The sequence below is a fragment of the Pan troglodytes genome, chromosome X (assembly GCF_028858775.2).
Source record: "Pan troglodytes isolate AG18354 chromosome X, NHGRI_mPanTro3-v2.0_pri, whole genome shotgun sequence".
In the NCBI taxonomy this organism is placed as follows: domain Eukaryota; kingdom Metazoa; phylum Chordata; class Mammalia; order Primates; family Hominidae; genus Pan; species Pan troglodytes.
The window spans coordinates 28,387,371-28,413,181 of NC_072421.2; the positions used below are offsets into that span (position 1 = coordinate 28,387,371).

The 25,811-nt window shown below is 46.7% G+C and overlaps 1 protein-coding gene and 1 pseudogene across 3 annotated transcripts; both read left to right on the forward strand.

Moving 5' to 3' along the window:
• The first annotated feature begins 2,999 nt into the window (after window positions 1–2,999).
• Window positions 3,000–18,999, forward strand: MAGEB10 (MAGE family member B10). 3 transcript variants are annotated; one of them, XM_054676229.2, is made up of 3 exons: window positions 3,000–3,094; window positions 14,038–14,186; window positions 17,737–18,999. In XM_054676229.2, exon 3 carries the CDS (start codon window positions 17,786–17,788, stop codon window positions 18,827–18,829), a length of 1,044 nt encoding a protein of 347 aa, XP_054532204.1. In that variant the 5' UTR covers window positions 3,000–3,094; window positions 14,038–14,186; window positions 17,737–17,785; the 3' UTR covers window positions 18,830–18,999. The 3 variants fall into 3 exon arrangements, with proteins under 3 accessions (XP_054532204.1, XP_016798394.1, XP_054532205.1); XM_016942905.3 differs by lacking the exon at window positions 3,000–3,094 and adding an exon at window positions 3,506–3,602; XM_054676230.2 differs by lacking the exon at window positions 3,000–3,094 and having other exon boundaries at window positions 14,036–14,186.
• On the forward strand, window positions 8,373–9,413 carry LOC100612222 (melanoma-associated antigen B10-like; annotated as a pseudogene).
• Window positions 19,000–25,811: the final 6,812 nt, after the last annotated feature.

Consider the following 25,811-nt stretch of genomic DNA (forward strand, 5'->3'; position numbering starts at 1 on the left):
TCACTAGCATTTGCACACACATATTCAAAAAATTCTAAGAGCATAAGGAATACAGAGATATATTCAGCTTGTAAAATAATCAAGCACTGCACATAAAACTCTATAGCATTACCTGTGAGAAACAAATCAGGTGGTACACAAAGGAATATTTACAGCCTTAAATAAACTGATTAGAAAAAAACAGAAATATTTTAAACATGCAAAACTTCAAGAAGCTAGAGAAATAAAACCATATTTAACCCAAAGAAATAAAGCATAGGAAATAACTAAGATAAATGCAGAAATGATTAATTAAGACAGTGGAGCCAACTAACAAAAGCCTATTCTTTTAAAAGATTTATATAGGAGACAATTTTATAGGCATCTTCAATTACAAAAGAAAACTAAGTGATAGTAGCTTTAAAATACTGTACAAAAATAGGTGCAGAAGGAACCTGAATACCATAAGAGAACACTGTAAATATCATTAACAAATGATAGACAAGGGATGATTTCCACAGAAAGATATATTTCATCTAATGAAATCAGAAGGAATGGTAGAATTAGAAAAATTAACATTTTGCAAACCCTAATTAATTAATGGATAAATATACTAATCTTCAAAGACTGCCAACATCAACAAAAAGGGAGACAAATATTCGGTCCCCCTCATAATGGAAGTTACTTCCTCGTAATGAAAGTTCACATCACCTGTAAAGTGATCTTTCCAAATAAAACAAGAGAGAGAATAAAAATTAAATTTTAATATGATAAAACCTCTACCAATTGAAAGAAATACAGAGAAGAATGACATTAATGTTGCACAAAGCAAAAGCCAGACCATGTGAAACTGAACAGAGCATAAGATCTGTTTTTTTGTAAAAACAAAGATTGCAAGGATAAAGAAGTAATGTATGTGTGTTGGGGGAAGAATGTATAAATTAATGGTCATAAAATGCAGTGATAATGATTAGATTTATTTGGACCCGGGTTCAAGAAAAAACACACTTAAATGATGTCAGTGAGTAAATGTGAAAATAACTGGACAGTTAATTACATGAAGGAGTTAATTTTATAAGGTGGGGTAGTGTTATCGGTTAATATTTCTGTCTTTAAAAACACATACTGAAATATTTAAAGATGAAATGATGTGATGTCTAGGATTTGTTTCACATTATTCCACTGGCAGACATGGTGTTATGTGTGAGTATAGACGAAGCCAGGTTGGCCATGTGTTGATGATTCTGAGTTCCAGGTATATTCTCTCTACAGTAGAATATATTTGAGAATTTCTACAATAAAAAGAATATATATAATCATTAAATTTGAAACCCCAAATGAAAACAGACCATTATTTAGGAAAATATGAATGGCCCAATTAATCCAAATACAAATAAAAATCTGTCATTGCGAAACGCAAAATGAAACTGATCAAAGCTCCAGCCACCCTCAAATGTTTTGGGACCAGGCATTTTGGGACCAGTTCTACCAAATAAGCAGTGAAAAGCTGACCATCTTATGTAAACACAAAAATAACCACCATCTTATGATGTTCAACTCACTTTCCCAGGCTAGCTTTCTTTGATTAAAAAAACAAAAGAACAAAACAAAACAAAAAAACAGCTGAGGATAACCTGGGTGCGGGGAGGGGAACAACTGAGCCAAGTTCACCCACACAGAGGCAAAGATCCTCAATAAACACATAGCAGGTCCAATATTGCAGTTAATTCAATGGAAAAAAAGTCTGTATCCATGAAATGTAAAGATAATACAACATTAGAAAAAAATTGCCTAAAATATTCTCACACTAACAGATTAGATTATTATTATTACTATTATTATTTGAGATGGGTCTTGCTCTGGCGCCCAGACTGGAGCAACCTCGACCTGCTTGGACTCAAAAGATCCTTGGGCCTCAGCCTCCAGAGTGGCTGAGACTACAGGCGTGCGCCACCGTGCCTGTCTAATTTTTTTTTTTAATTTTTTATAGCGACCGACTCCCACTATGTTGCGGACTGGTGTCGATCTCTTGGGCTCCAGCAATCGTCATGTGTCAGCCTCCCAAGTAGCTGCGCTCGGCCATTACATTTTTTTAAATGGGCATTCGATCATGTACTGAGGTACAGAAAAATTTTTCAAAAAAAAATTCAACACAAATGCTTGATAATCAGAAGATAATTTTCATTTCCTAAAACCTATGGCAAACAAACTTAAATGTGAAATGCTGAACGCTCGACGCATTCTCATTAAAGCAAGGAACCAGACATAAATGTATGCTGAATACATGGCCAGATGATAAGACTATAAAAACAAATGTAACTTGGAAATATTTAATAGAAATAGAAATTATTTGGTGAAAATGTGATCATCATTTTAGAAAATCCAAAGGAAAAGACCACACCCAATCCAAATCAATAAATGACTTCTGAAAAGCGGTGTATAAATCACTGTAGCAAAATCAAAAGCCTTGCCGCACAAAGCAGTAGTAATAGAACATGCATATAATATATTTGGTGGAACAAATAAGACCATAATTAAAATGAATTTCACTGCACAATACAATGCAATGTTAGATAAAAGTCAAGAGATCTGGGTCTCGCAAAATTGTGTACATCTATGGCTTCTCTATAGAAAGTAGATCTTTTAGAACAGAAAGTTCGCAATGTCTACATTTCGCCAGTGAAGAGACCCCATAGTTATAATGCATTTACTCCAACATCTCAGAATCTGTCTTGGGCACCCTACCTTTGTGCTGCGGCCTCTCTTCTCCCATCAAGCCTGGAACGCAAACCCATTATCCGTAACGGTTTATGTTGCGAAACTGTCCAGAGCTTATTGTTTGGTGATTATTTCTCTAAGGAGCCTGTAATCAATGAATTAGGAGCCAAAATATGGATCTACTTCCGAGAGGACTTAATATTACTATTACTCCATAACAAAGAGGGCGCCACAGAAAGTCACGCCACGCCGCCCTTGCTGGCAGCCCTTCGGGCCGTGGGCAGGATGCCCGGATGTCACGTACACTTCCGCTTCTGCTGTCCGTGGGAGGTGAGGCCTTGCAGTGAGGCGATTGGTATCTGGTCAGCAGAGAAAGGCATCCAGGCCCCGCCAGGAGGTAAGGCAAAGACACTGAATAGCATTTGAGGGGACCCACTACCACAATAGAAAGAACGCCATGCCGTCCGGCCTCGGCCTTAAGCCGCAAAAGCCCCGCGCAGGGATCCTCTTAGGTATCGCACTCTGCATTATTCTTCTGGAGAGTCAGGGAAGTGATAGCATTGGGCTAAGGTGCTGGCATGAAGCCACCAGAGATTGGGGTCTTAGAACCCTCCAGTGGTCAATAAAGGGTTATTATTTCCCTAAGAGGCCTTTAATCAATGAATTAGGAGCGAAAACATGGATATACTTCCTAGAGGAGGACTTAATATTACTACTACTCCATAACAAAGGGGGCGCCACAGAAAGTCACGCCACACCGCCCTTGCTGGCAGCCCTTCGGTCCGTGGGCAGGATGCCCGGATGTCACACACACTTCCGCTTCTGCCGTCCGTGGGAGGTGAGGCCTTGCAGTGAGGCGGTTGGTATCTGGTCAGCAGAGGAAGGCATCCAGGCCCTGCCAGGAGGTAAGGCAAAGACACTGAATAATGTTTGAGGGGAACCCCTACCGCAAAAGAAAGAACGCCATGCCGTCTGGCCTCGGCCTTAAGCTGAAAAAACCCCGGGCAGGGATCCTCTTGGGTATCGCACTCTGCATTATTCTTCTGGAGAGTCAGGGAAGTGATAGCATTGGACTAAGATGTTGGCATCAAGCCACCTGAGATAAGGGTCTTAGAACCCTCCAGGAGTCAATAAACGGTGAGTTCCATAAAACTCCCTTTCTGCCATAGCAGACCGGTCCCCATAGAGCCCAGCCTCTGCTCTCAAGCCTGGGTGATCCTAAGTAGGGGTAGCTGGAATTTCCACCTTTAATCTCTCAAGGAGATGAGGGTATTGGACCACGGTGTCTGCCTCGGGCAGCAGGGGAAGGAGTCCTATTGAGAGGTGACAGCATGCTGGCAGCCCTCACAGCCCTCGCTGGCTCTTGGTGCCTCCTCTGCCTGGGCTCCCATTTTGGCGGCACTTGAGGAGCCCTTCAGCCCACCGCTGCACTGTGGGAGCCCCTTTCTGGGCTGGCCAAGGCCGGAGCCGGCTCTCTCAGCTTGCAGGGAGGTGTGGAGGGAGAGGCCTGGGCGGGAACCAGGGCTGCACGTGGTGCTTGCGGGACAGCGCAAGCTCCCGGTGGGCATGAGCTTGGCGGGCCCCGCACTCAGAGCAGCTGGCAGGCCACCCCGGCCCAGGCAGTGAGGGGCTTAGCACCTGGGCCAGTAGTTGCTGTGCTCAATTTCTCGCCAGGCCTTAGCTTCCTTCCCGTGGGGCAGGGCTCAGGACCTGCAGCCCGCCATTCCTGAGCCTCTCCCACCCGCCCCCAACCCCGCCGGCCCCGCCCCACCCCGCCGGCCCCACCCCAACCTCGCTGGCCCCGGCCCCGGCCCCAACCCCGCCGGCCCGCCCCCAACCCCGCCGGCCCGCCCCAACCCCGCCGGCCCGCCCCAACCCCGCCGGCCCCGCCCCAACCCCGCCAGCCACCCCCACCCCGACCGCCCCCCCACGGCGCCGGCCCCCGCCCCCCCACGGCGCCGGCCCCCGCCCCACCCCGTCGGCCCCTGACCCGCCTGCCCCCACGCCCAGCCCCGCCCCGCCCGCCCCCGGCGCTGGCCCCCGCCCCGCCCCGCCCACTCCCCCGCCGCCGGCCCCCGCCCGCTCCCCCGCCGCCGGCCCCCGCCCCGCCCCGCCTGCTCCCCTGCCGCCGGCCCCTGCCCCGCCTGCCCCCACGCCCAGCCCCGCCCGCTCCCCCGCCACCGGCCCCTGCCCCGCCTGCCCCCACGCCCAGCCCCGCCCGCCCCCCCCGCCCCCCCACCCAGCCCCGCCCGCCCCCCCCGCCGCCGGCCCCCGCCCCGCCCGCCCCCCCGCCCCCGGCGCCGGCCCCCGCCCCGCCCCACCCGCTCCCCCGCCGCCGGCCCCTGCCCCGCCTGCCCCCACGCCCAGCCCCGCCCGCCCGCCCCCCCGCCCCCCCGCCGCCGGCCCCTGCCCCGCCCGCCCCCCCCCCCCCCCCGCGCCGGCCCCCGCCCCGCCCCACCCGCTCCCCCGCCGCCTGCCCCCCCGCCTGCCCCCACGCCCAGCCCCGCCCGCCCCCCCAGCCCCGCCCGCCCCCCCAGCCACCGGCCCCCGCCCCCCCGCCGCCGGCCCCCGCCCGCCCCCACCCCGCCGCCGGCCCCCGCCCCACCCCGCCCGCCCCCCACCCCCGGCGCCGGCCCCCGCCCCGCCCGCTCCCCTGCCGCCGGCCCCTGCCCCGCCTGCCCCCACGCCCAGCCCCGCCCGCCCGCCCGCCCGCCCCCCCCGCCGCCGGCCCCCGCCCCGCCCGCCCCCCCCCCCCGGCACCGGCCCCCGCCCCACCCCGCCCGCTCCCCAGCCGCCGGCCCCTGCCCCACCCCGCCCGCCGGCCCCTGCCCAGCCTGCCCCCACGCCCAGCCCCGCCCGCCCCCCCAGCCACCGGCCCCCGCCCCCCCGCCGCCGGCCCCCGCCCGCCGCCGGCCCCCGCCCCACCCGCCCCCCCGCCGCCCCCCACCCCGCCGCCGGCCCCCGCCCCCCCCGCCGCCGGCCCCCGCCCCGCCCGCCCCCCCCCAGCGCCGGCCCCCACCCCACCCCGCCCGCTCCCCGGCCGCCGGCCCCTGCCCAGCCTGCCCCCATGCCCAGCCCCGCCTGCCCCCCGCCGCCCAGCCCCGCCCGCCCACCCCACCGCCGGCCCCCGCCCTGCCCGCCCCCCCCCCCCCGGCGCCAGCCCCCGCCCCCCCGCCCAGCCCCGCCCGCCCCCCCGCCGCCGGCCCCGGCCCCCCTGGCCTCCCCACCCGCCGGCCCCTGCCCCGCCCGCCCCACCCGCCGGCCCCCGCCCCGCCCGCCGGCCCCCGCCCCGCCCGCCGGCCCCCGCCCCGCCCGCCGGCCCCCGCCCCGCCGCACCCACTCCCCCGCCCACCGCCGCCCCCCCGCCCACCCCCCCTCCTGTGCTACTGGAGCTTCCCTGAGGAGCGCTGCCCCCCGCTCTGCGGTGCCCAGTCCCATCGACCACCCAAGGGCTGAGGAGTGTGGGCGCATGGTGCCACACTGGCAGGCAGCTCCACCTGCGGCCCCAGTGCGGGATCCACTGGGTGAAGCCAGCTGGGCTCCTGACTGGTGGGGATTTGGAGAACCTTTATGTCTAGCTAGGGGATTGTAAATACACCAATCGGCACTCTGTATCTAGCTCAAGGTTTGTAAACACACCAATCAGCACCCTGTGTCTAGCTCAAGGTTTGTGAATACACCAATGGACACTCTGTATCCAGCTACTCTGGTGGGGATTTGGAGAACCCTTGTGTCAACACTCTGTATCTAGCTAATCTAGTGGGGAGGTGAAGAACCTTTGTGTCTAGCTCAGGGATTGTAAATGCACCAATCAGCACCCTGTCAGATCAGACCACTCAGCTCTCTGTAAAATGGACCAATCAGCAGGATGTGGGTGGGGCCAGATAACAGAATAAAAGTAGGCTGCCCGAGCCAGCCTTGGCAACCCGCTGGGGTCCCCTTCCAAACTGTGGAAGCTTTGTTCTTTCACTCTTTACAATAAATCTTGCTGCTGCTCCCTCTTTGGGTCCACACTGCCTTTATGAGCTGTAACACCACAAGCGAAGGTCTGCAGCTTCACTCCTGAGCCAGTGAGACCACGAACCCACCAGAAGGAAGAAACTCCGAACACATCCGAACATTAGAAGGAACAAAAACTCCGGACACACCGCCTTTAAGAACTGTAACACTCACCACTAGGGTCCGCAGCTTGTGAGACCAAGAACCCACCAATTCCGGACACACTATGCTCTGCCACGTGTTAATGAAATGCCCCAGTGTGGGCTGTGGGGGAAACTAGCTTCCCATAAAGATGGCAGCCTTACAGAATCCTGCCCTTCCTGTAAGTTCTGGGAGGTCCCTAGCATGGCTGTAAGGCCCAGGTGACCCCTCACTTCATATTCTGGTGGTGGTCGTGGGGAAGGGTACAAACTAAGGCTAGTGCATTCAGGTCAGCAGTGGAAGGAGTCTTTGGGGGTAACCAGGAGTTTAGTTTAGAACACAGAGCAAAGACTGAAGGGATTTTCTTCCCAGAACAAAGGGGACCCAACAGAGTACCACTACTATGAGCCTTGGTAGCCTTTCAGCATGACTCTCAGGCTAAGGTATCCCTCAATTTATCCTTAGTGGTCACAGGGTGATGAGGACATAGATTTGATAGGGCAGTCAGTGGCAGGTCATTAGAGGGAAGTGACTCAGGCCCTTATGGAAGTCAAAGTGAGGACTGATGGGGCTAGGCACTGCCTCTGTGGTCAGCCTTGGGAAGCCCTGGGCAGATTTGTCATTCTGAACGCACCCCACCCCCTCCCTCCAACTGCATACTCTGGGATATCAAGTGGAAGAGGGCCTTTCTCTGATTGGTATAGGCCTCAAGTCCTCAGAGGGGAAGGTATGAGGCTGTCAAGGTGAGGAGTCATTAGGAGGAACCTGAATTTCCAGAAGTAAAAGAGGATTCATAGAGCCCTAAGAGTGCTGTCATTCCTGATAGGGGTCCCTGGAGAAGATACATCTGAGGCCTCCCTTATATCTTTATCAGGAATGTCAGGGATGTGAAGGCCTTGCTTGGAGGGGATAGGTTTCAGGTAATCAAAAGGAGGGCAATCAGACCCTCCAAGAAGCAAAAGTAAAGACTGAGGACTGAAAACTAATTACCTCAAGATAAAGAGGGTCTCACCGATCTCTGCATTGCTGCCATTCCACAATGTCCCCCTGCAAATGTGGTCACATGAGATTCCCCCTCAATTTCTTGTCTGGGGAGTCAAGGATATGAGCGCTTTGGAATGAGGGAGTCAGCATCAAAACAGTTCAGCAGTGAGATAACAGGTCCTGCCAGAAGTCAAGGTGATGGCCCTGAATGTGAATTGAAAGAAACATCGTCTACCCCAGAAAAAAAGGAAGCTCCATAGAGTCTGGACCTGCCAGTCACTGTATCAGTCCCAGTAAGATGCAGGTAAGACTGGCAGGCTTCAGCAAAGGTACAGTCTAGTTACTTCCACTGATTCCTCAGGGGAAAGGCCCTTCAGAGAAGAGTAGCCTCATAGGATCCTTGAACAGTGTTCTCAAAGAAACCTACAGAAGCAACTTCCATAAAGTCAAGGTGATATCTTCCTGCTGGAGGATCACACCTTCTTTCCTTGAGGTCACTTCATCACCTGCCATCTGTCTCACACTACTACTTACCTCTGAGCAGAGTCATAATGCCTCGGGGTCAGAAAAGTAAGCCCCATGCCCGTGAGAAACGCCGCCAGGCTCGAGAAGAGCCCAAGGACGTGGAAGGTGCTCAAGTCACTGTAGCAGAGGAAGGAGAGTCCCTCACTTCATCTCCTCATTTCAAAGATAGTCCTGAGAGGTCATCTGCTGTCGAAACACCCAGCAATGAGCAAGAGCCTGGGATAGCTCTAGCCATCACCACTGCTGCAGCTGTTTCATGCACAGCATCTAATGAAGGCATCGACAGCCAAGTTGAGGAAAGGTCAAATGCCTCACAGGCCCAGGCTACCACTGGGCAGTGGCCCAGAGGCCCTATAGATAAGAAGATTGCTATGTTGGTGCATTACCTGCTGTACAAATATCAAATGCAAGAGCCCGTTACAAAGGCAGATATGCTGAAAAATGTAATCCAGACGTAAAAGAGCCTCTTCCCTGAGATCCTGAGGAGAGCTTCTGATCACCTGGAGTTGGTCTTTGGCGTTGACGTGAAAGAAGTGGATCCCAACAAGAGCATCTATGTCCTTGTCAACAAACTAGAATTAGGCCATGACACAAGAGTGAATCCTAACAGAAGTTTGCCCAAGAATGGCCTGCTGATGACCGTCCTGAGTGCGATCTTCAGCCAGGGGAATTGTGCCCCTGAGGAGGAAGTCTGGAAGGTGCTAAATATGATGGGGGTATATGAGGGACAGGAGCACGTTATCTATGGAGAGCCCAGGAACCTCCTCACCAAAGATTTAGTGCAAGAGCAGTACCTGGAGTATTGGGAAGTGCCCAACAGCAGTCCTCCAAGCTATGAATTCCTGTGGCGTCCACGAGCCTATGCTGAAACCAGCAAGATGAAAGTCCTAGAGTTTTTGGCCAAGATCCATGGTACAGTCCCCAGTGCCTTCCCATCCCATTATGAAGAGGCTTTGAAAGATGTGGAAGAGAGATCCCAAGCCAGAATTGCAGCCAGGGCCCGTACTGCCACCATGGCCAGTGCACGTTCCAAGGCCACGTCCAGCAACCTTGCCTGCTCCAAGTGAAGGCTGAGGAAAATGCTTTACTGTGTTTTTGAAGAGGACAGTCAGTGTTTCACTAGTGGAGGGTTGGCTGTGTCTCGTTATAACATAGTACATAACATGTTCTGGGTAACTTGGATATTTAAACGTTGTTCCTTTTAATAGAAGGTTAAAGTAGCTTAAGAATCCAAGATTATAAGTGATAGTAAGTCATACATTTATTGATGTTTGTGAGGTTTTAGAGTAGAGTTTTACTATTTTATAGAAAAAAATGGGAAAATTTCCATCTTATTTAGTGATCTCCAATGAGATAACATAGTAGTGGATTAGTCATTTCCTTGGAAATATTTTTTTTAAAAAGCAGTAAAATAGTTGGGATGAAGAAATAGAGGTAAAATGTAAAAGATGATAAATGCTTTCATTCCGTTATGTTTAGTCTGTTCTGTAAAATTAAGAGATAGATACTTAGATATGATTAGTTTATTCAACAATGTAGGAGAAGGAACATCATAATAAAACTGACTTCTTGCACACTGGCTCACTTATTTCTCAAACATTACTTGGGCATCTGTTCTTTGGAGGGAAGGCGCCATGCTGGTACTGGGAATGTCAGGATAAACAAGACCCAAGGGCACGCACTGAATTGTAGAGTCTAAGAGCAGCTGTCATGTAAGGAAGATGGTGAGATATACCCTAAGAAGTAAAGGATGAGTAAGAGAAGGTGGGAAGATCCAGATCAGAGCAGTCAAGTGAAAATGTCCTGAGGCAAGTGGGTTTGGGGCCTTAGGAAACTGCAAACCCTTCAGTGTCAGTCAATTTTGTTAGTCTGGATAGTGGGTTGGTTGAGGCTGTGGGAGTACAGAGCAGGGGCCAGATCCTCAAAAAGACTAATGCCTAGAATGAAGAAGTGCTTTTAGCAGTTATTTTGAGGTAATAGATAAACCAGAAATAATTGTAAGATGGGAATGGAAGGTGTCTTGCATCCTTTTCCAGTGTCATTTTTCCAGTGCAGTTGGGCACAGTCCACAAACTATGTTTTATGCACATCAGCTCCAGGGACCTTCTGAGAATCAAGGGTGACCTGACATGAATGTGCTCAAAAGCCATTGTGCTGGCATTATTTGCTCTGGCCTGGGAGAAACAAGAGCCCACTAAACCCACTTAATTAAAAGGGCTTTTAAAAAAACTTGTACTTTAAGTTCCTGGATACATGTGCAGAATGTGCAGGTTTGTTATATAGGTATGCGTGGGCCATGGTGGTTTGCTGCACCTATTGACCCATCATCTAGGTTCCCTCCCCCTGCCCCTCACACCCCAACAGGACCCGGTGTGTGTTGTTCCTAAAAGGGCATTTTTATTAGGTTGTCTTTAGTATCATTTGGCAAACTCAAGTGAGGGCTAGATTTTTGATGCGAGTGAAAGAAATGAAAATAGGGGTGGTTTGGATGGAAGGGTAGTTGAAGGGATGGAAGGAATTAGTCTTTGACATGAATTATAGGAGTCTTGAATCCAACTGGGGAAGACTACCCCACACCCGCAATAAATAAGAAATCCTCAAATTTGCATAGTAAATAACTGAGTTTTACTTGCTAAGCGGCATTTTTGGTTGATTTGTGTGCTGTATCATAGAGTGCTGCATATTTTCGGACATCTCTTGCTTTAAAAACAATCAGAGATTTCGATAGGGCCTGGGGTCAAACTAATAATAGTAACAAACGCTAGTTATTAAATATGCAATAAATAATAGGCACTTTTCCCAGAGTTTTCATACATTACATACAACCCAGAAATCCTACAAGGCAAGGCTTATCAAGGTCACTTCACAAAAAGCCTGAGCCTCATAGAGCTTTGCAATTTTCCTGACTTCACGTGGTTCGTTAAGTGTCAAAATTAGAACCATAGTCTGAATTTGTTTAGAACCCACACTGTTGCACTCCTTCCTGCATGAAGCACATGTCTGTCTTTTAATTCATTTCTCTTCTCACTACTGCACTGTGTCTCTAGGCAATAAAAAGAAGGAACCTGGGGCCAGTGTACTAAATCCAGATGTAATAAATAATGGAGAAAATGAGAATTGAACACCATTTGGGGACTGCCCGTGGGCCTCATTTTCGTAGGGTCCATCCACCCCTAGCTCCAGGGTTCTTTGGGAGCTGATTTTGCCCAGGTGCTGGCACCTGGGACCAGATCCAGCACTTCCCAAATTACACTGTTCTTTCCTTGAGTCAGCCCCTGTGAGTCCTTGTGCCCAAATCTGGATCCTTACCTGCTGTCCAGCTCTTCCCTGCTTCCTTCCATGAAGGCTGCACCCTGCTCCCTATGGGAAAGAAAGCCCAGAATAACTTTCCTTCCTTTCTCCTGACTTAGAGCTTTCCAACTCCCTGCAGATGTCCTCTGTTTTGTCACATCACTCACTTGGAACTTCTCTGATAACAGCCCCTTCCATGTAATTGTTTACTTTGGCAGTGAACACTACATACCTGGTCATCTGCTCTGAGTAATTCCACCACACTCAAGATTTTTTCCAAGTCTGCCTGTGAGTCAGGTCAGACTTGGAACAGAATCTAACCTTGAAAGATAACTCTGAAGTTAGAGAGGAGGTGTAGAAAGCAGATGAAGTTAGAAAGAGAGGAGAATGTAATCTGGTGACTTATTTGAGACTAGCACTGAATCCATACACTAGTGAGCTTAACTGAATGGTGAAAATATCGAAGCCTCTGTCTCAAGTGGTGGATAAGGAAGGACCTAGGAAATAACTGTGTATCAACCATGTCCAGAAATTGGATTCCTATAAATCCTGGTGTACTAGGAGCATGTAGTAGATTTCTATGCTGACATAACAAATGCCATACAGTAAGACACTTAAAATAACATATTGATTAAATCACCCTTCTGTAGGTGAGAAGTATGGGTTGGTTCTGCTGGTTTCTTTGCTCAGGGTTACACAGGCCCAAATCAAGCTGTCAAAGCCTGGCTTCTTATTGGGACACACTGTGAAGAATCCCATTTCAGGCTTATTCAGGTCATTATATGAGGAACCCAGTTCTTTGTGGTTGTAAGAAGAGTGAGGAGTAAGTCTCCTTTCAGGCTATCAGTTGGAGCTGCCATATTTTCTCCAGGCCTGTGTCCGGTCTTTGCATGTGGGCCTCTACTTTTGAGTCAGACTTGGGACATTGAACCTGTCTCACGCTTGGAATTTCTCTAACTTCTCTCTCTGCTGCATATCTCTTCTGCCTCCAGGTGGAGAAACTTCTCTGCTTGTAAGGGCTCATCTAATTAGATTTGGCCCATGTAGGCAATCCAGTGTAATCTCTCTATTTTCAGGTCGGTTTCATAATTTTAATTATATTTGCAAAGTGCCTTTGGCCATGTAACATAACATATTCATGGGTTTCAGGAATGAGGATATGTGAATCTTCGTGGAGCAATTATTCAGTCTACCACAGAGGTAGAATATGTCTCTCTGGCAGACATGCCAGCTTTGATAAGAAAAGAAAAACCATAATTCGCCATCATTCTCCTGATTCTTGTCTGTATCTGCCCCAAGGGAAAATCCTGGTTTTTCATTGCGCCTAAGGGCACCTGTACATGTGCTCAGGTGTACATGTTCATCAGGTGGTGGGTAGCAGGACTCACAAGTTATTTTTTTAACAATACATCAAAAGAAGGAAGAAATTTTTCAGTCTCTTGAGATTATAGAGGTCATTGAAAAGGTCAGTGCAGAAAGGTGTTATTGAGTGCAGCGGGGTGAACCCTCCTTGCTGAGATTTACAGGATCGTTTTGAAAATTAGTGTGATTCTGGATTTGAAATTACCTGTCACATATAGACACTAGAAAATGTTGTTGTTTAGCAAAGATATTTGATATTCTCAGAAACTCCTCCAAGACTTAAGAAGGGTGTTTTCATAACAAATTTATAGTAGTAGCTTTTATTGAGCTTTTACTATTATAATAGTTAATTGGACAGACTGCAAGTGCTCATCCACTTTGTGTCTTGCTTTCCATCCTTGGTTCATATGGAGACTACATTGCCAGTCCACTTGTAGTTTGGAAAGGTCATGTGACTACCCCCCTTGACACTGAAATATGAACAGTAGCATGCTTTTCCCTTTCAGATCAAAGTGTTTGAGAGCCAGTCTGCCACCTCCATGCCTTCTCTTCCATGCTGAGATATGGAGCCACAGTATAGAAGCAGCATGGATCCCTGGGACACCTGACAGCAAAAAATCCCTATTAATGAATATCAAAGTTTATTTGCATAAGAGATAAACTTTTAGCGTGTTAAGCCATTCAGATTTCAGCCTTTTGCCATTGCATCTCATACATACTTTATCTGTACAATACACAACTACTAATTCCATTGTTATTATTTAAATATTTTAATTACCAAGAAAATAGTGTATGTATTCTTGTTGCCAAAAATTCTAATACAGATAAATCAAAATTTCGCTTCCTTACTATGTCCCTCCAAAATTCAATACCTCCTCATATGTAACCACATTTTTAAAATCCTGCATGTAGTATTTTTAAATGTATTATAGGCTTTCTCTTATATACATGTGCAACAAAAATACACTGTGAGGGTTTTTTTGTTTTTGTTTGCTCCTTTTTCTTCTTAATTTTTATTTACTTATTTATTTTTTTTAGAGACGGTGCCTCGCTCTGTTGCCCAGACTGGAGTGCAGTGGTGTGATCATAACTCAGTACAGCCTAGAACTCCTGAGCTCAAGCAATCCTCCCACCTCAGCCTTTCAAGCAGCTAGGAGTACAGTTGGGAGCCACTGTACCTGGTTACTGTGAGTTTTAAATATACATTGATAACTGTTGACATATTGCTCCACAATATGCCTTAGAATTTTGATATTTCAATAACACATTTCTCTTTACTTTGAGAAGAAAGGATTTACTCAGAATGACAAGGTTCCAGGAAATGTGCCTTAACAAGAAAACCTCAATTAGTGAAGGACATCAGGAAAACTGGGCACTGGAACAATTTCCAGAATCCACGAGAGAGATCATAAGCTAAACAAAGTCCAGAGAACTCAGGGCACGGGGTAGTCAGGGATCTGTATCCAGAGTTCAGCGTGGGGTAGCAATGGGACAAGAAGGAGTAAAGATGAGGAAACTGGTGGTGTCTTGGACAACTTTTCTGAATAGCCTTGGCAATCTCTGAATCATCATTACCAGCATGAAGTTGTAGGCTGAGCTGTCCAGAGGCATGCTCTGCTAGAGTCTTCCCTTCCCACTTCTCAGGCAGAGTGTGGCTTGCTACCCTGCATCACCCAGTTATGATATTAATTGATCCTGGGAGAGCTACATCTCTTCACTACTCTGGTCGTTCAGGGCACCCTTTCCAGTGTAGCAGGGTTGAGAGCTGTCTTGATGCCTATAAGAAAGAATGTATGTGGCCCTTGTATATGTGGCCCCCCTTGAGTATGTGGCCCTCCTACCAGTGAGGTTGAAGCTGTGCAAATAGACATGATTGGTGATTAATGACAGTTAAAACAGGGCAAGTAGTACCAATGAGTAGTGGCATAGTGTAGATTCAAGGAGGGGGGAATTGGAAAAGGGATTTCCTGAGACGAACTACCTCACTGACTCTGTAACTAAAAGGCTGAGCCTGCATATGCCTTTAAACAAGGATCCAGATGTTATCCCCAACTCCGAATACTTCCTAACATCACTGACTTCTTTGCAGAACAGAGGGCTGATTTTTTGTTGCTGTGTCTGGTGGCCTTTGTTGCCACCAAACACTGTAGTAGGGTGCTGGTTTTCAAGGCAAGTATTTCCAGGGTAGATGGAGAACCATTGCAGATGCTGCAGCTCCTTATTGAATGGACTGCAGGTAACAAGTATAGGTGGAGTCCAAATCTCTATCTTCTTTACTGTTATAATCCTGACTTGATTCGAATCAACTGAAAATTTTTATAAAGGGGGATTCTGCACTAGCCATTTGAAAAGTTATTACATGATCTGTAGTAAAATTTACATCATTTCTCACTGTGAGGTAGGGGCATTGGACCCTACCTCATTCTCAGATCCACAGAGGGAGGAGTCCCAGTCTCTAAAAGGAATAAAAATGAAGACCCTGATGAAGTTTTGAAAGAGTCACCCACTCCATAACAGACTTCTCAGCACAGAGACCACCCCTGCTGTTAACATTTCTAAGCCAATGCCTCGATGTTAGGCCCAGAAGCCTCCTCACTTCACCCTCTGTAGTCCAGGGATATGGGACTGTGGGGTGAAGTGGTTGGGGACGAAGGCTTTGTTTTAAAGCTGAATGACTCAGATCAGGAGGAGGAGTCGTCCCAGGCCCCCCAGAGTTAATGAAAGACCCCTATGCAACTTCTGTCAGAATTCCCTACTCCCACAAAACACAAGCCACCCCCTTACTTCTAAGAGCTGCACCCCTGCTCTCAGCACTAGGTCCCATATGGGGGTGGCTAGAATTGGCTTCCCCAACTTCTGACTCTAACTTCTCAGAAGAATGAAGGCATTAGTCTGAGCAGGGTAGCCTCAAATCAGCAGAAAAGAGAGTTCCAGAGATTTCCAGGTCCTGTCAGGAGTTAAGTTAAAGACCTTAACTGAGATCTGAGGACTCTTTATACCAGAAGAGAGAAGGACCAACAGAATCCCAGCCCTGTGTAAGCCCTGGGAGACCCTGGACAGGGATCCTCTGATGTAGTGCCCTTTGAATTCCCAGGATCCTGGGAGGTGACAGCATTGAACCATGCTTTGGCATCAGACCAGTAGAGAGCAGGGTTCCAGACCTTCCAACAGTGATGGTGAAGACCCTAATATTTGAGGCAACTATCCACACCAGATCAAAAGGGCCCCACAGCATCCAGGCTTCTGCTTTCAGGCCTGAGAAGCCCATGAATGGAGTGGCCAGATATAAAAGTCTCTGAGTTCCACCTCTGGATTTTTAGGGAAGTTAAAAAACTGGTGCCAGAGGGAGGTGTTAAATCAGCAGAGGGAGGAGTTCCAGGCCCTGCTAGGAGGTAAGATAAAGACCCTTCGTGAGGTGTAAGGGTAATAGCCATGCCCTTGCTGTTAGTGGTAGCCAACCTTGGGCAAAAAAAAAACCTCTTATATAGCACCCTCTGAATTCCCTCTTTGGAAATTCAAGGAGAGGACAGCATTGGACCAAGGTTACGGCCTCAGGCCAGCAGATAAGAGTCCCAGGCCCTAACAGAAGTAAAGGTGAGGAAACTGAGTGAGATCAGAAGGAACCACCCACCACAAAAGAGAGGGGTTCATAACAGAGTCTGCCCCTGCTCTCAGCCCAGGGAGGTCCCAGGTTGGAGTGGCTATTGTGACACTTTCTGAATTCCATTACTGCTTTCTCAAAGAAGTGAAGAGGTTTAGGTTGTCAGAGGAGCTATTTTGAGGCCTTGCCAAAAGGGAATACAAAGATCTTGAGTGAAGTTTGAGGGGGACTTCCACTCCAAAAGACGGGCCCCATGGATTCATGACAGGTCCAGGACAGGGCCTGATGAAGCACCCTCTGAATTCTGGTGAGAACTCAGGGAGGGGAGGGCGTTGGACCAGAGTGTCAGCCTCTGGTCAGCAGAGAAGGAGTCCCAAGCCCTAAGAAGAGTAAAAAGAATCCTGAGTTCTGAGGGAGCCATCCACCCCAGATCAAAAGGGGACAGCACAGAGTCCCATCTATGCTGTCAACCCTGAGGGACTGTGGGGTAGATATGTTAGGCTGAGGTCTCTCTCACTTTCTCCTTTTGTAACTCAGAGATGTGAGGGCCTTGCTCTGAGGGGATAGGTCTCAGGCCATCACAGGGTGAAGTCCCAGGGCCTAGCAGAAGCCAAGGTGAAAACCCTGAGTGAAGAATGAGAACACTAAGGATCCCAGAATATAGAAGGTCCCTCAGAGCTTTTCTATTGTAGTCATCCTGGATGTCCTCAGGCAGCTGTGGTCAGATGAGTTTCCCTTTCAGTTTCTCTACCAGGGTAGCAGGGAAATGAGGGGACTGAAATGAGGGGTCAGTAGAGTAGAGGGATCCCAGAACCTGCCAGAAATCAAGAGGACAGTTCTGAATGTGAACTAAGAAAAGAGTCCCTACCCAAGAACAAAGGGGCCTCCACAAAGCCTGGACCTGCCAGGCCTGGCTGTCATCACCCAGTAAGCCCCAGGCAGATCTGGCAAGTGGCAACCTAAAACACATCCTAGTTATTTCACAGAGTACTCAGGGGGCAGGCAAATCAAAGAATAGGGGCCTTGTTTTTCCTTGAGTAATGCACCAAGAAAACTTTCAGAGGTGGCCGTCAATAAAGCTAAAGTTGTATCTCTCTGCTGAATGGGCACACCCCATTTCATCTTCTCTTCTCCAGGTCACGGGATCACCTGCCTTTTTGGCTGCTGCACCTGAACAGAGTCATCATGCCTCGAGGTCAGAAGAGTAAACTCCGTGCCAGGGAAAAACGCCGTCAGGCCCGAGAAGAGCTGGAAGATTTGATAGATGCTCTGGCCTTTTTAGAAGAGGAGGAAGAATCTCCCCCCTCTGCCTCTGCTTGTTTGAAGGATGTTTCCCAGAGTTCACTTGATGGGGCATCCAACAATCCCCATGGACTTGGGGAAGCCCAATCCACCAGCACATCTGCTACAGCTGCTTCACACACAAGACATCCCGAAGGAGTCAACGACCAAATGGAAGAAAGGCCAAGATGCACAGAAGATCTAGAAGCCACTGATAGCTTTCCCAGAGGCCCTGTAGATGAGAAAGTAATTATCTTGGTGCATTACTTGCTGTACAAGTACCAAATGAAAGAGCCCATTACAAAGGCAGATATGCTGAGAAATGTAACCCAAATGTCCAAGAGCCAGTTCCCTGTAATCCTGAGCAGAGCTTCTGAGCACCTGGAGCTGATCTTTGGTCTTGACCTGAAGCAAGTGGAGCCTAATAAGCACATCTATGTCCTTGTCAACAAACTAGATCTAGGCTGTGATGCAAAGCTGAGTGATGAAACAGGCGTGCCCAAGACTGGCCTGCTGATGACTGTCCTGGGTATTATCTTCACAAATGGCAATTGTGTCGCTGAGGAGGAAGTCTGGAAAGTGTTTAACACGATGGGGTTATATGACGGAATTGAGCACTTCATGTTTGGGGAGCCCAGGAAGCTCCTTACCAAAGATTTGGTGAAAGAAAATTACCTGGAGTACCAGCAAGTGCCCAACAGTGATCCTCCACGCTATCAATTCCTGTGGGGCCCAAGAGCCCATGCTGAAACCAGCAAGATGAAAGTTCTTGAGTTTTTGGCCAAGGTAAATAATACAGCTCCCAGTGAATTCTCAGACTGGTATACAGAGGCTTTACAAGATGAGGAAGAGAGAGCCAGAGCCAGAGTTGCAGCCAAGGCTCGCATTAGTGCCACGGCCGGTGCACGTTCCAAGGTTAAGTCCAGCAAGTCCTCCCAACTGCAGTAAAGTCTGAGGGAGATTCTTCACTTTGTGTTTGAAAAGAAATGCACATTCTGAGCTGTGGGAGGTCAGGGTGGGACTGGAGACAACACAGTGAATAATATGTTTGTGTTAATGTTCTATGTGATGGCTTGGAATTTTTGAAGATGTTGTTCCTTTAATAGATGGTTAAAGTAGCTTCACTAAGTTTATGAATGACATTGCTCAAATTTTTCTGTATGTGAGATTAAGAGTAAGCGATTTATTGCTTTATAAGTCTAATTGGGAAACTCTCCATTTATTTAGTGATCGAAACACGATAGCATGGTAGTAAATTAGGCATTTCCTAATTCAATGTGAAATAATTTAGGAGTGTAATAAATGGGATCAAGAAATAGAGCAAAGAGGGTCGGGTGCGGTGGCTCACACCTGTAATCCTAGCACTTTGGGAGGCCGAGGCAGGCGGATCATGAGGTCAGGAGATCAAGACCATCTTGGCTAACACAGTGAAACCCCGTCTCTACTAAAAATACAAAAAATTAGCCAGGCGTGGTGGCGGGTTCCTGTAGTCCTAGCTGCTCAGGAGGCTGAGGCAGGATAATGGCGTAAACCCGGGAGGCAGAGCTTGCAGTGAGCCAAGATCACACCACTGCATTCCAGCCTGGGTGACAGAGCGAGACTCTGTCTCAAAAAAGAAAAAAAAGAAATAGAGAAAATAGTAAAAGATGGCTAATTATTACATTCCCTATTGACTTTTATTCTGTTGTTATGTAAAATTAAAAGATATATGCCAGGATATGCTTACATTATTCAAGAATATATAATTAATTACATTGTAATAAATTAGACCTTTTGCACATTGGTTCATCTGTTCCTTAAACATTAATTGAGCATCTGCTCTTTGGATGGCCTTGTGCTAGGATGTCAGGATAAGGAAGATCTACCTGTGCTCATTGGGTTTTAGAATCTAGGAGTAGATATTACATAAGGAATATGGTGAGATACCCACTAAGTCCTAGAGGACAAGTCAAACAAAATGAGAATGTAGGAAGAGGGTTATCTAGATGAGAGCATCAAATGTAAATGCCTTAAGGCAAATGGGATTGGAGGTTTGGGAAATTGAAAGTCTTTCAGTGTGAATCAGTTGTGTGGTTTTTTTGGTTTTTGGTTTTTTTTTCCTCACTCTTGTCACCCAGGCTGAAGTGCAGTGGTGGGAATCACAACTCACTGCAGCCTCAACATCCTGGGCTCAGGTGATTCTCCTACCTCAGCCTCCTGAGTAGCTGAGACTACAGGTGCACGCCATCGTGCCTGGTTAATTTTTTATACTTTTAGTAGAGACAGGGTTTCGCCTTGTGGCGCAGGCTGTTCTCCAACTCTTGGACTCAAGCAATCTGCCTGCCTCAGCCTCCCTAAGTGCTGGAATTACAGGTGTGAGCCACTGTGCTTGCTTGGTCAGATGAGGCTCTGAGAGTGGTGAGCAGTGGCCATCCTCTCTGAAGACATGTCCAGGGTTGAAACACTAAGGTCTGGAATGGACAGGTAGTTACAGCAGTTGCTTGGGCTCATGGATAAAACAGAAAGAAATCTTCACCTGGGGCAGGAATGAAAGGTTTCCTGTGCTCTCCTAACTCCAGTGCAGTTGATCACAGACCACAAACCACGTGTTCTATACACATAATCTCCAGCAAGTTTCTGAGAAATAAGGGTAATACTGTCTTAACATGGGATGCTCAGAAGCCACTTTACTGACACTCTTTGCTCTGGCCTGGGAAAGACAGAGCCTGTGTTATTTTATTTTGTGTTGCTATAATAGAATGCCAGAGACTGGGTTACTTTTAAGGAAAAGAATTTTTTTCACAGTAGTGGAGGCTGGGAAGTCCAAGATCAAGGTGTTTGGTGGCATCAAGGGAGGGATGTCTTGCTGGGCCTTCCCATGGCAGAAAGTGAGGCAGTGAGAGAGGGAAAGCAAGAGAAAAGGGGACCAAACATACTTTTTGAAGCAAACCCACTCTTGTGATAAAGGTATTAATCCATTTATAAGGGCATATCTCTCACGGCCTAATTACTTCTCATCAGGTCCTACCTCACAATACTGTTGGAGTGCCTTTTTGGGAGACACATTCCTGTCACAGCAGAGTCCATTCCATTAATAGGGTATTTAAACTAGATTATCTTGAGTGTAATTTGGCAAACTTAAAGCAAGGGATAGGTGTTTTGATGGGATTGAATGAGGAAGTCCTTGACACATTTTCTAGGAGCATCCAGCTGAGCTGCATCTAGCTGGGGAAGATTCTCCCAACACACAATGTAAAAAATGTATATCCTCAAAAAGATTCTTATCAAGTAAGTAACTTCCTCTTGGTAAAAAGCATTTTGATTGATTTGGTTTTCCATGTCTTAGAGGGCTGCATATTCTCTTAATATCTCCAGGATGAAAAATAAATTAAAAATTTCCAAGAGGGGAAGGTTGGTAGTGTTAGCAATCTAAAATATAATAGAAACAACTGTTAGTTATCAAAAACCCAGTACACACTAACACTGTGCCAGCTGCCCTACACAAATAACTTAGATTGTAAAAGTCAGACTTCACAAGGTATACACTAGCCAAAGAACAAAATGACTTCTTCAAGCCCACTTCACAAAGAACTTGAGGCTCATAGAATTTTCGAGTTCAAGTGACAAGGCTGAGATGAGACCTCCTGGTCTGAATTCCTCTACAGCCCACATTGTTCCAGTCCTCTCAGCCTGAGGCAGATCTTAGGTCTATTAATTCATTTCGCTTCTCGTTACTCCACAATGTCTCTCAGACAAAGAAAAGAAAGACCCTGTGGCCAAAGCACTAAAAGCAGGCTCTAAAAAGGAAGGTGGAATGAGAGTGAGACACAATCTGGGACTGTCTGTGGGGTTCATTGGCCTGGAGTCCTCCCACCTTTAGCCCGGATTCTTCCGGAGCTGACTCTGCCCTGGTCCCTTCAAATGGGTTCAGTCCAGCACTTTCCCACATTACCGTGCCCTTCCCCTGGGTCTTCCCACTGTGCCCTCCTGCCCAAACTGGAACTGACCTGCTGGCCAGCTTTACTGTGTCCTTCTCTGGAGCCTGCATTTGCTCCCAGAGGAATAGACAGCCCAGACTTGCCTGCCTTCTCCTGGGCGTAGAAGCTTCCAACTCCCTAGAAGCCCCACCCCTCACCTTGGATTCCCTCTGACAGCAACAGCCCATTCTGTGTAATTGTTCACTTCAAATAGTGAAGCTTAGATACCTCTTCATCTCTGGGTGCCTCCACCACACTCAAAGTGTTTTCAAATCTGCGGTGAGGAGAGTCTGATTTGGGATAGAATCAACTGATATTTTATCCTGAAGCAGAGATATAATCCTGAAGTAGAGAAGAGGTTTTAGAAAGCAGGTGAGATTAGAAAAAGAAGAGGTTTTAAACTGGTGACTTTTTGAATGTTGCCACCGAATCTATACACTGATGAATGAGCTCAACTAAGCGCCAAAACTCAGAGCTTCCCTCCTAGGTGTTAAATGAGGAAAGACCAAGGAAATAACTGTGTAGCAACCATCTGAAGAGAGTGAATTCTTACAAATTCTGTAGTCTTTCCAGAAAGTTGTAGTAGTTCTATGGTAGCTGTAACACATTATCACAAATGTAGTAGTTTGCAACAGCACACATTTATTACCTTTATAGGGTTTATTGTCTACATTTCTGTACATGTGAAGGATGGAATGGTTCTGCTAGATTCTGTACTCAGATTTTCACAAGGCTCAAATCAAGCTTTCAGCTGGCAGTCTTCTTATGAGACTCTGAGAAGATTCTCCTTCTGAACTCATTCATGTTGTTGACAGAATCCAGTTATTTGTGGTAGTAAGATTGAGGTCCTATTTCCTAGCTGACCATCAGCTGGAGTTGGCAGGCGTCTCTCCAGTCCTTGAATGTGGGCTCATACATTTTGAGTCAACACTTGTAGGTTGAATTCTTCTCACACTTGTAATCTCTCTAACTTCCCGTCTGCTGCATCTCTCTTCTGCCTCCAACTAGAGAAAGTTCTCTGCCTGTAAATTCTCATGTCATGATATCGGACTTTCCTGAATAACCTAGTGTAATATTTTTATTTTAAGTTCAGTTACATAACCTTAATGCTTCTGCAAAGTGCCTTTGGTCATATAACAAAGCATATTCATTTTTCAAGGATAAGGGTATAAGCATCTTTTTGGAGCAATTAATTATTCAGCCTACTATTGATGTAGACAATGTGTCTTTGGCAGTGCTTTGATAAGAAAAGAATAAAATAATTCACCATAATTCTCCTGACTTTTGTTTCTATCTGCCCCAGGGGAAAATCCTACTTTTCAGTGTGTGTAAAGACACACTGCACACGTGTTTAGGTGTGTTAATCAGGTGGTAGTAGAGACTCCCAAGGTATTATTTACACCACGCACTAAAAGGAAGAATAACATCCTCCATATTTTGAGATTATTGCAAAGGTCAGTAGAGAAAGGTACTATTTTGTGATGAGAGACAAAGGATCATCCTTGCTGAGATTTTCATGGCTCTTTAGAAAATTGGTGTGATCCTATATTTGAAAACAACTGTCACATGATACACACTAGAAAAATTTCCCAAATTGCAAGGCAATTTTGGCCTTCTCAGAAACTTTTCCAAGAATAGAGATTGTTGTCAAAACAAAGTTTCATATTTGCTTTTTATTGAGCACCTAATAGGTAATAGATTGTGGGAGAGACAAGTTTCCATCCACTTGTTTTGCTGTCCTTCCTGGGCATATGGGGAGACTATATTCCCCAGTCCATTTGTTGTTAGAAAGGGCCACTGAAATATAAACAGAAGCTATGCTTGTCATTTTCAGGCCAAGGCATTTGAGAGTTAGTATGTCAGTTCTATGCTTTCTGGTCTATTCAGCAGCAAATATGGAGCTCTCATGATGAGATGTGGTGCCACATGATGGAAGTAGCCTGGATCCCTGGGTCCTCTGACAGCGAAGACCCCCCTGTTAACTCACATCAGATTTTATGTGCGTGAAAAATAAACTTGTTGTGCTAAGACTTTAGGATTTCAGGCTTCTTCCATTACATCCATTAGCAGTGACTATCAGAATATTGCACAGTTACTATTTCTGTTGTTAGTTTTACTCAAATATATTAATTACTCAAATATTCTTGATGCTTAAGAAAATTCTAACACTATGGATAAATCACAATTCTGCTCCCTTACTCTGTTCCTCCAAAATTTATTCCCTACCAGAAGTAACCACCATTAAAAACCTTGAGTCTTTTATTTTTATGTATATTCTAGGCTTTTTTCTTATATACATGTGGTAGGAAAATATATTGTGAACTTTTAACATATATATATATACTGATGTACATTTTGTTGTACCTGTTGCATTTGTCACTAAATAAAATGGATGCAGGAACTTTCCATGAGAGCACATATAGATCCACCTCACTGTTTAAACTACTACCAAGAATTTCAAGGGACATATGTATCATAATTAATTAAACAATTCTTCTACTGATGGATGTATAAGGTGTTTTCCATTTATTGCTATGACTAATAAGATTGAAATAAACATTACTGAACATGACTTCTTGGGTAAATGTAGATGTTTTATTACAGGAAAGATGTAGAAAAGTATAAATTCAGTTAAAATGGTAAGAATGTGGTGATTGTCAATTTTTTGAGTATTACTGAACTTTCATTCCAAAAATGTTGTATACTCTCACTGGTGTTTTATTTGATAAATTTTAAATTTGGGAGAAATGTTTAGCCAAGTTGTATTGTTTCACTGCTATTTCTATTTTAATTTCCATTTTCTAAGTAGGTTGAACAGAAAATGAACTTAATCCCTCATCCATACGAAGTGAGACATCGGTAGTGATGTCTTGAGCACTAACATTTCTCTGGGCATTTGCTTTAAAATTCTCATATGTCAAGAAAACATTTGTCTTCACTTTGAGAAGAAAGAACTTGGTCAGTATGACCAGGGTCCAGAAAAATGTGCCCTGACAAAAAAACCTCAGTTAGTGAAGAACATCAAGAGAACCGGGGACTAGAACAATTTCCAGAACCCATGAGAGAGATCACAAGCTAAACCAAGTCCAGAGAACTCAGGGTAGGGAGTGGTCAGGGATCTGCATCCAGAGTTCAGCATGGGATAGTAATGGGACCAGAAGGAGTGAAGGTGAGGAAACTGGTGGTGTCTCGGACAACTTTTATGAATAGGCTTGGCAATCTGAATCATTACCCGCATGAAATTGTAGGGTGATCTGAGTACGCAGATCTATTGGATGAAAGGCCCAAAGGCATGCTCTATTAGACTTTCCCCTTCCCACTTCTCAGGCAGGGTATGACTCACTCCCCTGCATCACCCAGTGACGATATTAATTGATTCTGGGAAAGCTCTCTTCACTACTCTGGTGGTTCAGTGCACCCTTTCCAGTAAGAATAAGAAAGATTGTATCTTGTAAGGGAAGATACAATCTTTCTTTTCAGTCATCAAGACAGCTCTCAACCCTGCTACAAGTGGGTGGGAAGCTGTACAAGTGGGTGGGATTGGCGATTAGACAGTTAAAACAGGGCAAATACTACCAATAAGTAGTGGCACAGAGTGTGTCACTGCAAGGAAAAAGAAACTGGAGGGGGAGTTCTCTGAGACTAACTACCTCACTGACTCTATAAGTAAAAGGTTGAATGTGGACATGTCTTGAAAAAGGATCCACATGTTATCCCTAGCTCAGATTGCCTCTCACTTTTCCTGCTTTCTTTTTACACCAGAATAAATATATCCTTCAGCTGTGTTTGGTGGCCTTTTCCCACCAGATACCAAGTGGTGTAGGGGGCTGATTTGCTATGCAAACATTTCGAGGGTGAATGGAGAAGCAGTGTAAATGGTGTTAAATTGACTGGGGGTGACAGGTATATGTGAGACACAAAGAGATCTCTTTATTATTGTAATTAACCCAACCTGAACAAATTGAAAACAAACA

Excerpts from the sequence above, each read along its gene's own strand:
- MAGEB10 (XM_054676229.2), top strand. The coding sequence starts at position 17,786 with ATGCCTCGAGGTCAGAAGAGTAAACTCCGTGCCAGGGAAAAACGCCGT.